This window comes from Coccidioides posadasii, chromosome 3, assembly GCF_018416015.2.
Source record: "Coccidioides posadasii str. Silveira chromosome 3, complete sequence".
In the NCBI taxonomy this organism is placed as follows: Eukaryota; Fungi; Ascomycota; class Eurotiomycetes; order Onygenales; family Onygenaceae; genus Coccidioides; species Coccidioides posadasii.
In genome coordinates, this window is record NC_089409.1 from 1,673,815 (window position 1) to 1,687,074 (window position 13,260).

Sequence of the window (13,260 nt, forward strand, 5' to 3'; positions counted from 1 at the left end):
GGAATTACAACGTCAATACAGCGTAACAGACCCTGGAAAATAGAAACACGCCGCCCGTAACTTATTTGGATTGGGCCCATCGAGATGAATTTTACCGTCTTGGCGGTGTGAAGTGCAAGGAATTGATCGACCGGCAAACCTTCCCTCGAGCTTCAGAGCGGGGACGGACCAGGTCTCGGTTTTCGCGCCCTTCTGGGTGAAAATCTTGGACATCTGGCTGAGAGGTTGCAAAGTAAGAGGGAGGTTCTTCTGTGCCGGACTGAAGACGGCGGAAGCCACGCTCTGGTCGATTGACCCTAGGAGTCTTGTTTCCCGATGTTCCACGATGTTCAAAGTTCCTCATGCAGGAATGCAGGCATCAAGAAAAGGGATCAAGTTAAAGTTTTCTGCAGCATTCACGATTTCATCAAGCCGAGACTTGGTCCAGGCGTCATTGTGGCAGAACAAGCAATTTTTTTGGAGAACTGTCACGTGGAAGCGCCGACCCGGAACCTTCCAAAATACGCAGTACATAGTAAGTTACTGTAATTTCTATACCAACGTCAAGCTCTGTGTTCCGTTTTACCCGCATTTCGTCACCGAACACTGTGCCGCTCATCGATCATGCCTGGAGATGAATATGGGGCTCTGTACTTATGGGTGTGTTGAGCGAGCCCACGTATGTATGTAGTTGGTTCTGCCCTTCGAGACTCGAGTTCTCACGTAAGATCTGTGATCGTTTGCAGCAAGTCATGACGTGATAGGTTCACGTTAACAATCGCTTTGAATCCCTGTCCTCTGAACAACGCACTCTCCACTTCCTGGACAGACCGCCAATATGCACGAATGCCCCGCGTTTCCTCCGAGCTTATCGATTGAGCATATATTGATATGGCTTGAGGGGCAGTGGTCTTTATGACTCGAACGCTATGAGCGCACTGTGTCGGAGTGCTGGGGGAGAAGTCGATCAAGGCAGCATCTAGTCCCTCTGTAGTTATTCGTGCAGGAGTAACCACGGGAGGTCACCGAGTACAACATTCATCGGGATACGCCCAAGTCACGACATACGCACATATATGTATTGTCCGGTTGTCCTACTCGCCGTCCGAGAGACCTGCTTTGCTTCCATCCGTTTGGCGCCCAATGGAGCCTGACCTTGTGGTAGTTATGTTAAACCCGATTGATTGAATGGTTGGAGTAAGTCTGATTAACGAACACAGTTTGCTGCTCCCTTAGGGTTTGCCCATGGACCGGTTCCGTGTGTATCCTTACTTTCAAGGATATCGTAGCAATGCGCATCTTCCGTCCCTAAAAAGGGCCAAACAATCCCTGAATAGGCATAAGGCCGATGAACAGACTGTATGTTTCTAGAAATTTCACAGCCTGCGTTCAATTCCTTCTCATGTATCTGCACGGAGTGCACCGTATTCCATGGCCAAATTTGGGTCAGCCTCTCCCAACAAACCATTTCACAATTTAACCCCCGTGCTTACCGTCCGGTACAGAATTCAGGAGAGACTTATCTGATGTATGGAAACATGCTCAGTATGGAGTGCGCTCCGAACAGAGGACAGACACACTCTGATAGGCGCATTGCACGGGGGAGGAATTGAGGAGCCGCAAGGATCTGCAGAAGATCTCGTATTGATATGCGTTCACTTGACACCCTCAATTTGTGTCAAGTCTCCAGGAGATGGCGCTCCCCGAAGGCTACCCACTGCAATTCGGGCATTTGCATACGGAGTACGGAGTACGGAGTACGTACTTTTGGACTCGCTAACCTTTGGGCAGAGCGGACCCATAGAGCTCCATGCTGCATGGGCTAGGGGAAAATGCGATGGCCGGAAGTGTGTTCCGTATCGTTATGTCACACCACGACAGTCGGTGTATATTACAGAGAGAATACTCCGTACTCCGTACGGAGTACTCGCTTCGGTACGGCACTTTACACCAGGGCTGACGTTTGCCGTCTGCCACGGCGGCTGCTTACCTAAGGTCACTCTGAAACTTCGATTGAAAGTCTGAAGTTGGTGAGAAAAAGCAACGATTGACAACATCAGCCCTGACACCGACAACCCATGGCCTAGCTGTTCTTTGCCTGGGTCTGGCGACGCAGTATCATTATTTCCCCCCTCCCCTTTACTTTCACCTCCATCTGTACATTCCAACCGCCTCCTTCGAGCTTCGCACTCTCCTCCCCCCAGTCGTCCATTCCTTGGCCATCGGCTGCCAAGTGGATTTGGACGTTGAAAACCGGCTCTCTTGTCCATGACACGACCAGGAGGAGCGGCAAGGAAGAATCACCACGGTAACCGCCACGAGAATAGCCATGCCTTCTCCGGAAAAAAGGTTGCAAAACAGAAGTCGAATGGCCATCTGAATGGAACACCAAACGGCCAGCACCGATCGGACTTGCCTGCCCTCACTCCTCGCAACACCTCCGGACCGCAGCAGCAACCAGCATTGCCCTCGACCGCGAGTAACAAGCCGAATGGGGACGTGGAGGGACAGAGAATGGAGTCCAATGGGCAGGTTCAGGTCAACGGGCACGGGAAGGGCGAGCAAGTCCTGCACAACGGTCACGCGTATTCGTCGAACGGCGCGATGTCAGACACCAGAGTTGAAGACCAGGCGTCTCGCCGGTTGGAGAAAACAATCGGCTCGACGTCGAACGTCAAAAAGCCATACGCAGGTAAATCCGTCAATCCGTTTCACCTCGCCTCCACAATCCTCAAAGCTTGCCCGATGGCCGATACGATCGCGATTCTCATCTTCCTCCTTCAACTCCCGCCTATCGTGCTTACCTTGGTCCAATTTCTCTACGCGTCGATGACTTTCATGCTGCCAGCGGGCGTATCGACCGGTACACTCACGTCGAATTTCGATATCTTCCAAGGCCCTGCCGGTACACCTTCTCTCGGAACAATGATCGCGATGGATGCGTTTTGTCTACTGGTCTGGGGCCTCTTTATGTGGAACTGGGCTCGGAATTTCGCCATCGACCTCGCCCATGTTCAAGTCGCCATTGCTCTGGGTGCCGGGAGTTCAGGGGATACGGGGGGTGTCAACGCATTTTGTGTCACTATCCTTTTGGTGGTGCATTTGCTTCGCAGCGAAGGCATACAAGATTTTGTTTTCGGACATCTCATCTCGGCAAATATTATGTCAAGCGATACCTTGGAAAAGTATTCAAATTTGATCCCAACCGAATTTAGACGAATGGAGACTCCCTCGCCTCCGAGCTGGGTGAGAAGTCTCCTCGCTGTTCATATCCTGGCCCAAGCAGGAACAGCCATGGCGAGACGGTCTATGGCTAAAAATCGGTCGCAACCTCGAGCCAAAACCGGAAAACGACAAGACGCTGAGAACTCTGCTGGCAGCCACGTTGATTCTTCTGTTCTTGAGTCCGGTACCCCGCTACCTTCAGTTGTTGGTTCGGATGTTTTATCTATAACTGGTTCCATATCAAAGGAGGGTCGAGATCGAGTTTCAAGTGCGAAAAAAAGAAGGCGTCAAGCGAATGAAGCGAGACGAATACAGCCGTTTTGGGCCGCGTTAGCAAGCACAAAATTGACCGTAACTCGTGAGTATGACCGATCGAGGCATGGAAGTTGGTACTCGCCGAGTTTCCCTGTGACCGAAGACGATCTCGACAGGACACCACCAGGAACCGGTTTGATTTGGATTACTCATGTTGATAGCTGTTCGATTAAATTTGCGGCAAGCGATTTTACCGTTGAGGAAGATCCTATGATAGGTGGAACGTATGATGGTAGTGTCTCTGATGCCGAATCACACCCTTTCTATGTTTGCGTTAATGGAGCTCACTGGGCACCGGTCAGCCTCTCGAGGATAGCAGATAATTCTGATGAACCTTCATTAGTTCATTGGAGAGGGGAAATAGCTGGATTGGCACCTGATTGCGCGTATACATGCAGCTTCATCCGCTGTGATACCGATGAGGAGATCTGCGTTATCAGTGTGAAAACGCCCGTTACTTCAGACACAGATCAAGGTAGGTTCATTTCTACATTTGTTCCATACGGAAACCTGACATTTGACACAGCTTCCACCACTCCATCTATCTCTCCCTCTCCTCGCCAGTCTTTGCGACCATCATCTCCGACGACCACCATAAAGAACTCAATTATTAATGCTGAGGCTAAGCTGAATGAGCGACGGGCTAAGCTGAAAAGATCAAGGAATGACCACAAACTTCAGGTATCCAAGATCAGAAAAGACCTCGACAATTTTACCCATCGCCTCAACAGTGGTGGAGATGAAAGCAGGCAAAAGCAACGTTCCCTACAATTGGAACGCAATATCCGTCAAACAGAGGAGGCAACGGCGGTCCTTGAACTTCAACTGGTCAACCTCGAGAAAATACCAGAGGAAGAGCTGCAGGATTGGAAAGCACGCAAAAGTGCCTTTGAGCTAGAGACTGAAAGGCTGAACTCCTTGAAAGAGGAATTGCATGTCGCAAAGTCTACCATGGGGAGTAAAGTGTCTTCGGCTGAAACGGAGCTAGCCAACATTGTACAAAAACGAGAGCGCCTTCAAAATCGCCGGAACCGGCTTTCTGAGCAATATGAACGTATTACAAATGCTAACAAACAGGGTTTGAATGAGCGTGAACGTCGTGCTGCCGAGCAGTTAGCCAAAGAGCAAGAAGTTGCGAGAATCGAAGAAGGCTTTCAGGAACAGCTAACAAATATCACTCGTTCTCTTGAAGAGTATCAAGTGCGCACCACCCAGCTCTGGCAACAAGCCACAGCGATTGAACAAGCCTACCAGCAACAGCTCTATTTGAATTCTGGCCCACTTACTCCCGAAGGCGAGCTACCTGGGACACAGCGACCACTGATGGACATGAACGCTAGTAACAATTCAATGAGTACAATGGCTTCTGGGAGCAAATCGAACTTTGGAATGGCCTTTCCGATGCATTCCTCTGCTGAAAGATCAAGCCTCGCACATCGGTCATCAATGTCTCCAATCATACAGACATCGTTGCCGGGGGTATTTTCGGAGCCTCACTACTACCCATCGTCTCCTCTTGCCAACAAGCCTTCAGTCTTAGCGTCCGAGCAGGGTCGTTACCGCGATCGCTCCATGTCAAATCCTTCCGCCTCCCTATCACAGGTGGAATACAGCACTTCAATATTTGCAGGCGATGGTGCTGATCCTGATGTTAGCCGAAGCAGTGGTAGTGCGAGCGGAAGTAGCAGTACTGGTAGTCCTCATCCTGCTCTGGGAAAGTCTGTCTGGAGCTGATGTGGATGGCAAAAGGAAAAAGTAGTCTATTAGGTCTTTCAAGGCTCTGGCGAATATCCTTGCTTCTGTTCAGACCCTCTGTTCCTTTTCTGCAAATAGCTAGCTATGCAAATCAAACTGTAAATCGCTTGCCGCAAATCTAAATGTCGTATCACATGAGCCAATATCCCGCCTTGCGTTTGCTCGTCAAGTATTCCACCCTCGGTGCTTCGTACAGGGCGATCATTCTTACGAAGGTTACCTTAACATCATGGGTGATAGTGCCGGGTTTTCAAAGCAAAATGATGAATATGCTGTAGCGGATTTTGGAAAATAGATTGAAGAAAACATTTGTATGTTTTAATATTTATTTAATACACGATTGGAACGCAGTAGTCTATCGTACATAAGTGATCAAGGTGTCAAACCATGCGAGGAGTATTCACCCAGGCTATTTGGGGGTTTAGGTCTAGAAAATAATAACTTTTCCGGGTATTCTATGATCAACTTTCGGCGAGCTGGACCGGCCAGATAGCCCCTGACGGCGGGAAGTGAGGTTTGAGATGGAATGAACACGGAGCCCGATCCGTGGGTCATGATTTCGTGACTGAGCGGTTCACTTTTGAGAGAGGATTTATAGTTTTGCCCATTTTCCAAAACCGAGTATCTGCGTAGGTAAGACATAGCTCGTCCGCCGAGTGTGTAGTATCCGGCTCCTGCATCTGGTTCTGCGGCTCGTCGCCATACAGCTTCACAACGGTCCCCAAGACAATCACATGATCTCCAACTTGTGCGCTTGAGGGATAGTATTTACATTCGAGTATGAACGGAAAATCAGGCCGCGCATCACTCCCAGGAAACCTCGAATTATCTAGTTTTCCCTGGTGAATAACGAGTCGTGGCGGTTCTCCTTGGTGAATGGCTGGAAGTCGATCTAACGAAGCAGGTGAAGTAAACCGAAATGTATGCTTCTTATCTTCTAACAAAATATTCTCATGACCCCTTGAAAACTCCCTTGCAAGGTTTGCGGTGGCTGCGTTCGAGGATAAGAGATGTACGAGAAATCGTTTCGACAAGCGGATGGCATCGTATGTTTCGGAGGGAACTTTCGCGTTGAAAGAGACGACTGGTTCTGGGTATAGCGTCACAGTATTAAAAGATGATACTGTCATGCCACGAAACGCGGATTCAGCGCGCGAATTTGGGTGGGTAGATGTTATAATTGCGACTGGGTGGGGAACCAGGCGCATGAGTTTGCGAACCTGGGTCTGAATATCCGTGTCAGTGACGGCGGGGGAGTATGGTTCTGTAGATATGTCGTCTTCTGGGGCCTCAATATTCTGCTTGAAGATGCTGTTCCGAGGAACATATTGTGCTTCCCGACTCTGCGCCGGTGCGAGGATTCTCGTGAACTTCTCGACTTCTTTGGGTAGTGAGGCTATACCCGGAGGTAGGACCGGGCGAACAACATCGGTGATGCTTGCGACATGCTTCGACACAATGGTCCTTAGCATACGCCCATAATACCGTCGCAACTGAAGTTGTGGAGGGAGAGCCGTGGTTTCGGACACCTGGGAGTTCCGGGCTTGGAAGAGCAGTGTAGAAATTCTCAGAGACTGAGCTAGTCTCGAGGGGCGAACCAAGGGCATCTTCCTGCAAAATTAATCTTAGACATTAACGTCTGATACTCATTCATCTTTCAGGCTAATCTTTCCAACATTTATTAAACAACATCGCCATTGCGCATCTGACGTTGAGTGAGTAAACAGTTTCTTCTGGGACGGGCTGCCGGCGAAGTTGGAAAATCCTGCTTATCTAATCTTCGATATCAAACTTTCAGTCTCAACCCTCTGCATGCTTCCTTCACTCCAATTCTCACCGAGTACCAAATCAATTCATCTAAAAGCGGTGGAAAAGCGAAAGACAGCCGTCGATTCTGAACTGTTCAAACCATCCTATCGTCAAGATGTCAATGCACCTTCCCCTCCAACGAATCGGCACCACGAAACTCTCTTCGACCACAACCACGTACATCTGCTCACAATGCAGACACGCAACGCTCCTCCGGCGCCCTAAACGGCCCTACACATTCACCCAGCTCATAACTCTTTCCGACGGGAGCACATATACCCACCGCACCACTTCTCCACAAGCAGTTTACCGTTCCACACGCGACACACGCAATGCGCCGCTCTGGAACCCGTCCAGCGAAAAACTACTCAATATCGAAGAAGACGAGGCCGGCAGGCTCAGAGCGTTCAGAAATAGGTTCGGAAGAGGGTGGGATGCGGCCAATACAGTTTCTTCGGATGCAGCGGCTGCCGGCGAGAAGCCCCAGCCTGGGAAGGATGTAGCACAGAACGCCGCTATGGAAGAGATGGAAGATGAAGATGATAATCTGTTGGATTTGATTAGTTCGTTTGGGCAGGAGGATGCACAATCCAAGCCTACGAAAAAGTGATGAGACGCTTGATTGGGTTTGAGTCGGTCGGTTTATACTCATTTGCGAGAATGAGGACGGAGACGCGAAAAGCTCATTTTGTTCTTCGGCGAACGGTTGGATTGTACGAATATGGAGCCGGGATTTTATGTGATGCTGCTTGCTGCCTTTTTCATAATAGATTCGATGGAGCTTTTCTATCAGCATACTCGAAAATATCATTTTTACTTGTACAAATAGATAACACATTTGAGGACCCTATAGAATATTATCTGAATTCAGTAGGATATTATTGTCCCGTTGAGCGAAAGATGAAGTGATGCGCCAACAAATAGACCCTCCGAGCACCGTACCCAGAAGCATGAGCAAGGTATCAGGTGCATCATGATGAAAATAATCTGCTGATTTGCTCGACCAAGATAGGATATCATACAACTAGAATTTACGCCTCTTCTTGAGCTGAGGTTGGCTCAGTGCTCTGTGAAACAGATCCACTCTCAGTTCGTTCATGCTGGGGCTGAGATGTTGGCGTCTGAGCTGGGTTATAAAATGGATTAGTCTCGTCATCTGCATCAAGTTGCAAAAAGAATGTCTCCCATAACTCGATCAACTATGCACTTAGTCAGTCGCGGCCCTAGATGACCGTATAAGAATAGAAGAAGGCAGATAAGTTTCCATACCTCTTTTTGTGCTTCAACAGCGCTCTCCAAAAATGTCTCAACGCCAGACTTGAAGTCTTCTACTTTCTCCCTTTCAAACCGTTCCAACTCATTTCGCATTAATTTTCCCATATCCTCAAATAATAACCTCGCTTGATGTACTTTTCTCTCGGCTTCAACCACGTCCGCGTTCGCTTGGTTCAATCTGTCCTGCTGAGATTTCCCTTGACGGAGCAGCTTGTCCTGTGCATTTCTCCTTTTCTGCAGGTCCGATTCAGCAGAGTGCCAACTCTGAAACGATTTCTGTCGTTGATTAAAGGCCGTCTTTACACTGCCTATGAGCCGGATGTATTCATCAATTGTAATTCCTAATGTTAGAACATCTTGCTGGGCTTGACGTTCGTGGAGTTCTCTTATTCGAAGTTGGACTTCGGAAAGTCGTTCTAACGGGCCAGAAAGAGCTGGGGACAATTCAACACCGGCAAGGGAGTGTAGAGACACTGCAAAATCACTGGCCGCCTCTGCAAGCCCTTTGCGCTGTTGCACGACCGTATCTACCGCTTTCATTAAGCCCTTTAGTTGATTTTCAAGAGCCTCAAGGTATATTTTTCTGTCGTGGAACCACTACCTACAGAGTCAGTAAACACTATCAAATCAACGTGGAGTGACTCACGTCATCATGTTCTATGAACTTGCTTCCTCCACCGACTGATAGACCGAAAGAACTAAACATTCCCTTGCTTTGGCCCAGATCTGGCTCCCGGTTCTCCTTATTTTTCACGTCCAAGTTGAATGTGTCGCTTTCCAAAAAGATCTTCAGATCGGCGTCATGTTGAAGTACTGGGTGTGCGGCAATTTTATTCAACATACGCTCCAACGCTGCCCTTCGGGATTCGACAAAATTGGATTCAAACCGACCAACTGCCTGTTTCTCTGGAGGTGGCGGAACGACAATTCCGGGATTGTTGTTATGCAAGGAGTTATATAGCCACAGAAAATCGCGGTATCGCCTTGTAACTGTAAATTCAGGCCGTACGTATGCTTTTGAGGTTGTCTAAATGGGGCATGTGAGCTTCCCGCCACAATGTGATGGAAAATGAACAGACCTTTGTTCTGACTTGATAGACAATGTGACTGCTCGTGAGATCTCCGACTTTATGAGGATCACCAACTGTGATATAAAATGATGGCTTTGCAGCTTGTTCAACGGTCATGCTCGACTGGATTTGCTTTTTTGGCGCATCGTCGCTGCTAGATGGGGGTTGAACAGGCGGCGGGGGTCTCATCCTAGGTCGCGTTTCGCTTTCATCCTCCAAATCCACTGACTCCATAAGTCCAGCAATACTAGACGATTGGGATGTGGATGAGGTAGGACGGGCATTGCGGGCGGGAAATGGCTCTTTCTGTGGCGGGACAGGACCCTGTTCCGAGATTGGAGGAAACGACTTGTCGCCTAGCGGGCCGAGGGGGTCACTCGAACCGTCGACAGCTTCAAGTCTGGTCACTTGAGGGCCAAACTTCCTTGGGGTCCGGATTCCTCTTCCAGGCGGAGATCGAGGACTTGTGAGCGCCACTTCCGAGGGGGCGTCATTCTGTTTGCCTGCTTGTCGGAGTCAATCGGAGAACACTGGCGCGGGAAGATTAGGCCATAGCATACCAGATCCATCATTGTTAGGCGACTTGGATTGCGAAGGGACATCTACAAGGAGAGCAGTCAGATACTAGTTCAAACGATACCGGCGGTGAGCGTCCCGGATGCCTGACGTACCGCCCCACGGCGAATCACCTCCCTCCAAATCCATCCTGAAAGGGGGCAAATGTGAAACGGGAATGTGCCTGTTAATTTACAGAGAAGCTTCAGCAGCGACAATAAAGCTTAAATAAGTACCGAGATGCGCTGCCAGCTGAATGGTATTGAAGATATGACCTGTGATACAGAGAGGGATGTGCCTGCGGAGGTCTGGGTTATGTAACCAGGTCGTGTTTGGCTCGTGAGCGATATTGACGGCTGTGACCGCCTTTTACAAAGCTACTTTTTTGCCAGCACAAAACACATATGAAGCAGGCCACCTCAAAACCTCTACAAGAATGGAATTTTGGTTGATTTCCAAATTTTCAGGTGCAGATTACTATGATAATTGATACTGTTAATGTTGGTATCAAGTTATTCCGGAACACAGCTTCTCAAACATTAGTGGTATTTTGTCAGCAAGCCCAAAAAGTCGTTGCAGTTTCAGGATTATCCCCCCGTGATCATTGAATCCATGGGATACCAAGTTTATGCATTTCAACAGCTAGCTGGAAAAGATAGTCCAAGCTCTCGCACTGGGTCTTTGCCTTTGCGGGAGTATCTCCCCATACATATCTGTTCAATCTGGTTAGCTTGTTTCCCTCTGAGTTCATGGATTGACCACATACATTCCGTGTCGACGAACAAGCACCGCATATGTATCTGGATATTCATCCATAGCTTGCTCCAAGCTCTCAGTCAAGTCCTCCTCAAAAGCCGTGTTTTCAATGATCGGTATCCGAAGGGTGTCAAAATAGCCCAGCATTCCTTTGCCTTTGCCCTTGGGAATTCCCTTGATCTGTTCAATGTTGTTGATCTCGAAACAGCCATTTTTGCCCTTCTCCCTTTCCACTAAAAGTGTCACCAGGACAGCCCACTGTGAGTGCGTGTGGATGGAGCAACCTGCGCCCCTGTCGAACGCGGCCAAAAATAGTGGAGTGCACGCCGAAGGCTTCAACTCCCGTGGCTTGCGAATATACTGTCGTGCAGACGGAGGATATTTTGGGGTAGGATATGAGAGGACGAAGATATCTTCAGATTTGATCATTTCCTTTTGGACTCCGGAGGGAGCTATAAAGATATGGTCACCCCGCCTTATGGAGGTCTAGTTATCAGAGCAGCGCTTAGATCAGCTTTCGAACTCATGGCAGGCGTTCTCGTTCATGCCAAATACTCACACCACCTCCCGTCCCGGTGACCCATCCTAACGTGTAGAACTTCTTGCAAAGCTCCGGGATCAGATTTGCAGGGTGCTCTGGATCTGAAGACTTAACAAGCTGGTCATTGTTTTCTGGGTCCGTCATTTTGTCAAGTTTCGTAGCCCCGCCTGTCCTCAATGAGCAGAAGCAGCGGGCTAGAAGTAATGCCCTGTCCCAATGGAAGAGGAATCAGGTCCAATTCGCAATTAAATACCGGCTCGCGGTTCAGATCCAGCAAGGTCAGGGAGATATCCGCCAAAGCATAACTTCTCAGGCCAGCATTCAAACGAAGAACCCCTCCAAGTGCAAAATTCCGGCGGATTCGATCGCGCAGCTCAGCGGCCAATCAGCGTCCGGTGTTGCTGCACTAGCAACCGGCGAGCCTTTCCGGATGCGGCATAGCGCTGTGTCAGGCCTGTAATTACCGGGTCACAAAACTGTAAGTGTAAGAAAGCGTTGAGGCTCTGCGACACAAAGCAGGACTCGACATAAAACAAGATCATCAACAGGCCACCGGACGAAGGACATTTAGGTGATGAAACTGGCATTCTGTGTGGTGGCATCTGGAGCTGGAGATCAACAATTGAAATCACACTTGCTCAAAACAGGGCAGGGCCTGTGCACCCGGCCATAGGATTATGGATTTTCTCATCCACTTCTGCCTGGTCCCATACGGGGAACCGGTTAGGTCGTGTTTCCCTTGAGATGCACATTCAAAACAGATAAAAGAAGGCATCATGTCTTTACTTAGCTACACTATTGGGCGCACGTCTTATTTTTGTTCTCTGATGCGTAAAGTATTATCACAAGAAGATGGATATGCCCACACCGGTACTCAGTCTCTACCATGTCTTGCCGGAGTTGCACCTCCGACCCATCCTCCTCTTAAAACGGACAAGAGCGACGCGAGTTGATCTTGTCGGCCGCCAGGTGTGGAAGGCAGAGGGAAGTGCACCTCAACCGCGCCCCCCCCCCCCCCCCCCCCCCCCCCCCCCGGACCGCCGCCCACGAGTAATGTTTGAATATAGATAGATTGATATTCCCCCCTCTTTCACGGTAGTATTCGTCCTGTTCAACATGCCCTGACATATTGCATTAAATAGTGCCATGAGTGATCCTCAAGAAAAGCTCTCGTGAGCAGCAGTCTCGATTTCTAAAATACTCTCTGAGAATAGAATCAAACATGGTATTTTTGGAGGCTGGGCAGTCAACGCACTCAGCGGCAATCGAGCTACCAAGGATATTGATTTGATGGTGGCAATTGGAAAGGATGACCTTTTGCCGCTGATGGCAAGAGAAGTGGGGCGGACCAGAATCCCGAACATGCGAGAAGACTACGCCCCTTTCTTCTGAGATGATCACTTAAAGAAACCTCTTCTGTTGAGATATTCATAGGTAACCATTGCCATCTCGGGAATTGGAGCACTTTGGTAATGGCTCTAGGGTCGACAACACCCCCAGCAAACACTGAAAATGCAAATCGAGGGATGCAAGCTATTGATACTCAAACTGTACTGATGAACGGCAACCCAGTTCAGCTTCTTGATGTAGTCTCAATTTTCAAGGGCAAGCGCAGATCGACATAAAGTGTCGGATGTTGCAGATCTGGAGTATCTTATAAATTCGTACGGGCAAAGTCTTCGACCATACGCCGGCAAATTTAACCTTAGGGATGTTAGCAAAGCGATGAGGAGGTATCCTCAGCTCGCTGGGCTATTTTCTCGAATTCAAATCGATGTGTCCCAGGCGCAGGGGATACAATCCGATGAGAGAACCTGGATAAACCCGCCTTCTTATAATGCCCAAATTGGCATCATTGAGTAACCTAAACCTGGAGTAAGGTTCTTATTGTTAATAGCTTGGTGTTCACGTAGATGATTACACTTTAGCAGTCTTTGTGATAACAAAATCCTGCCCAGATTGAGGGAACCAGTAGTTTAA

The 13,260-nt window shown here is 48.9% G+C and overlaps 5 protein-coding genes across 5 annotated transcripts; 2 read left to right on the forward strand and 3 right to left on the reverse strand.

Annotated features, from left to right (window-relative positions):
• Positions 1–2,009: 2,009 nt before the first annotated feature.
• On the forward strand, positions 2,010–5,403 carry D8B26_005500 (uncharacterized protein). The gene is made up of 2 exons (XM_066124899.1): positions 2,010–3,994; positions 4,046–5,403. The coding sequence occupies exons 1-2, from the start codon at positions 2,248–2,250 to the stop codon at positions 5,251–5,253; spliced, it is 2,955 nt and encodes a 984-aa protein (XP_065980980.1). The 5' UTR covers positions 2,010–2,247; the 3' UTR covers positions 5,254–5,403.
• Positions 5,404–5,825: 422 nt separating this feature from the next.
• On the reverse strand, positions 5,826–6,881 carry D8B26_005501 (uncharacterized protein; the record flags this gene model as incomplete). Its single annotated transcript, XM_003066376.2, has 1 exon — positions 5,826–6,881. One exon carries the CDS (start codon positions 6,879–6,881, stop codon positions 5,826–5,828), a length of 1,056 nt encoding a protein of 351 aa, XP_003066422.2.
• Positions 6,882–7,110: 229 nt separating this feature from the next.
• VPS5 (Vacuolar protein sorting-associated protein 5) lies at positions 7,111–10,224 on the reverse strand. Its single transcript, XM_003066374.2, has 6 exons — positions 10,100–10,224; positions 9,989–10,030; positions 9,438–9,934; positions 9,005–9,385; positions 8,353–8,955; positions 7,111–8,282 (listed from the first exon to the last, which is right to left on the reverse strand). Exons 1-6 carry the CDS (start codon positions 10,131–10,133, stop codon positions 8,115–8,117), a joined length of 1,725 nt encoding a protein of 574 aa, XP_003066420.1. The 5' UTR covers positions 10,134–10,224; the 3' UTR covers positions 7,111–8,114.
• On the forward strand, positions 7,113–7,886 carry D8B26_005502 (mitochondrial 54S ribosomal protein bL31m). The gene has a single exon (XM_003066375.2). The coding sequence runs from the start codon at positions 7,199–7,201 to the stop codon at positions 7,691–7,693; it is 495 nt and encodes a 164-aa protein (XP_003066421.1). The 5' UTR covers positions 7,113–7,198; the 3' UTR covers positions 7,694–7,886.
• A 225-nt stretch (positions 10,225–10,449) lies between the features above and the next one.
• On the reverse strand, positions 10,450–11,620 carry MDE1 (Methylthioribulose-1-phosphate dehydratase). The gene is made up of 3 exons (XM_003066373.2): positions 11,299–11,620; positions 10,750–11,225; positions 10,450–10,696 (listed from the first exon to the last, which is right to left on the reverse strand). Exons 1-3 carry the CDS (start codon positions 11,422–11,424, stop codon positions 10,585–10,587), a joined length of 714 nt encoding a protein of 237 aa, XP_003066419.1. The 5' UTR covers positions 11,425–11,620; the 3' UTR covers positions 10,450–10,584.
• Positions 11,621–13,260: the final 1,640 nt, after the last annotated feature.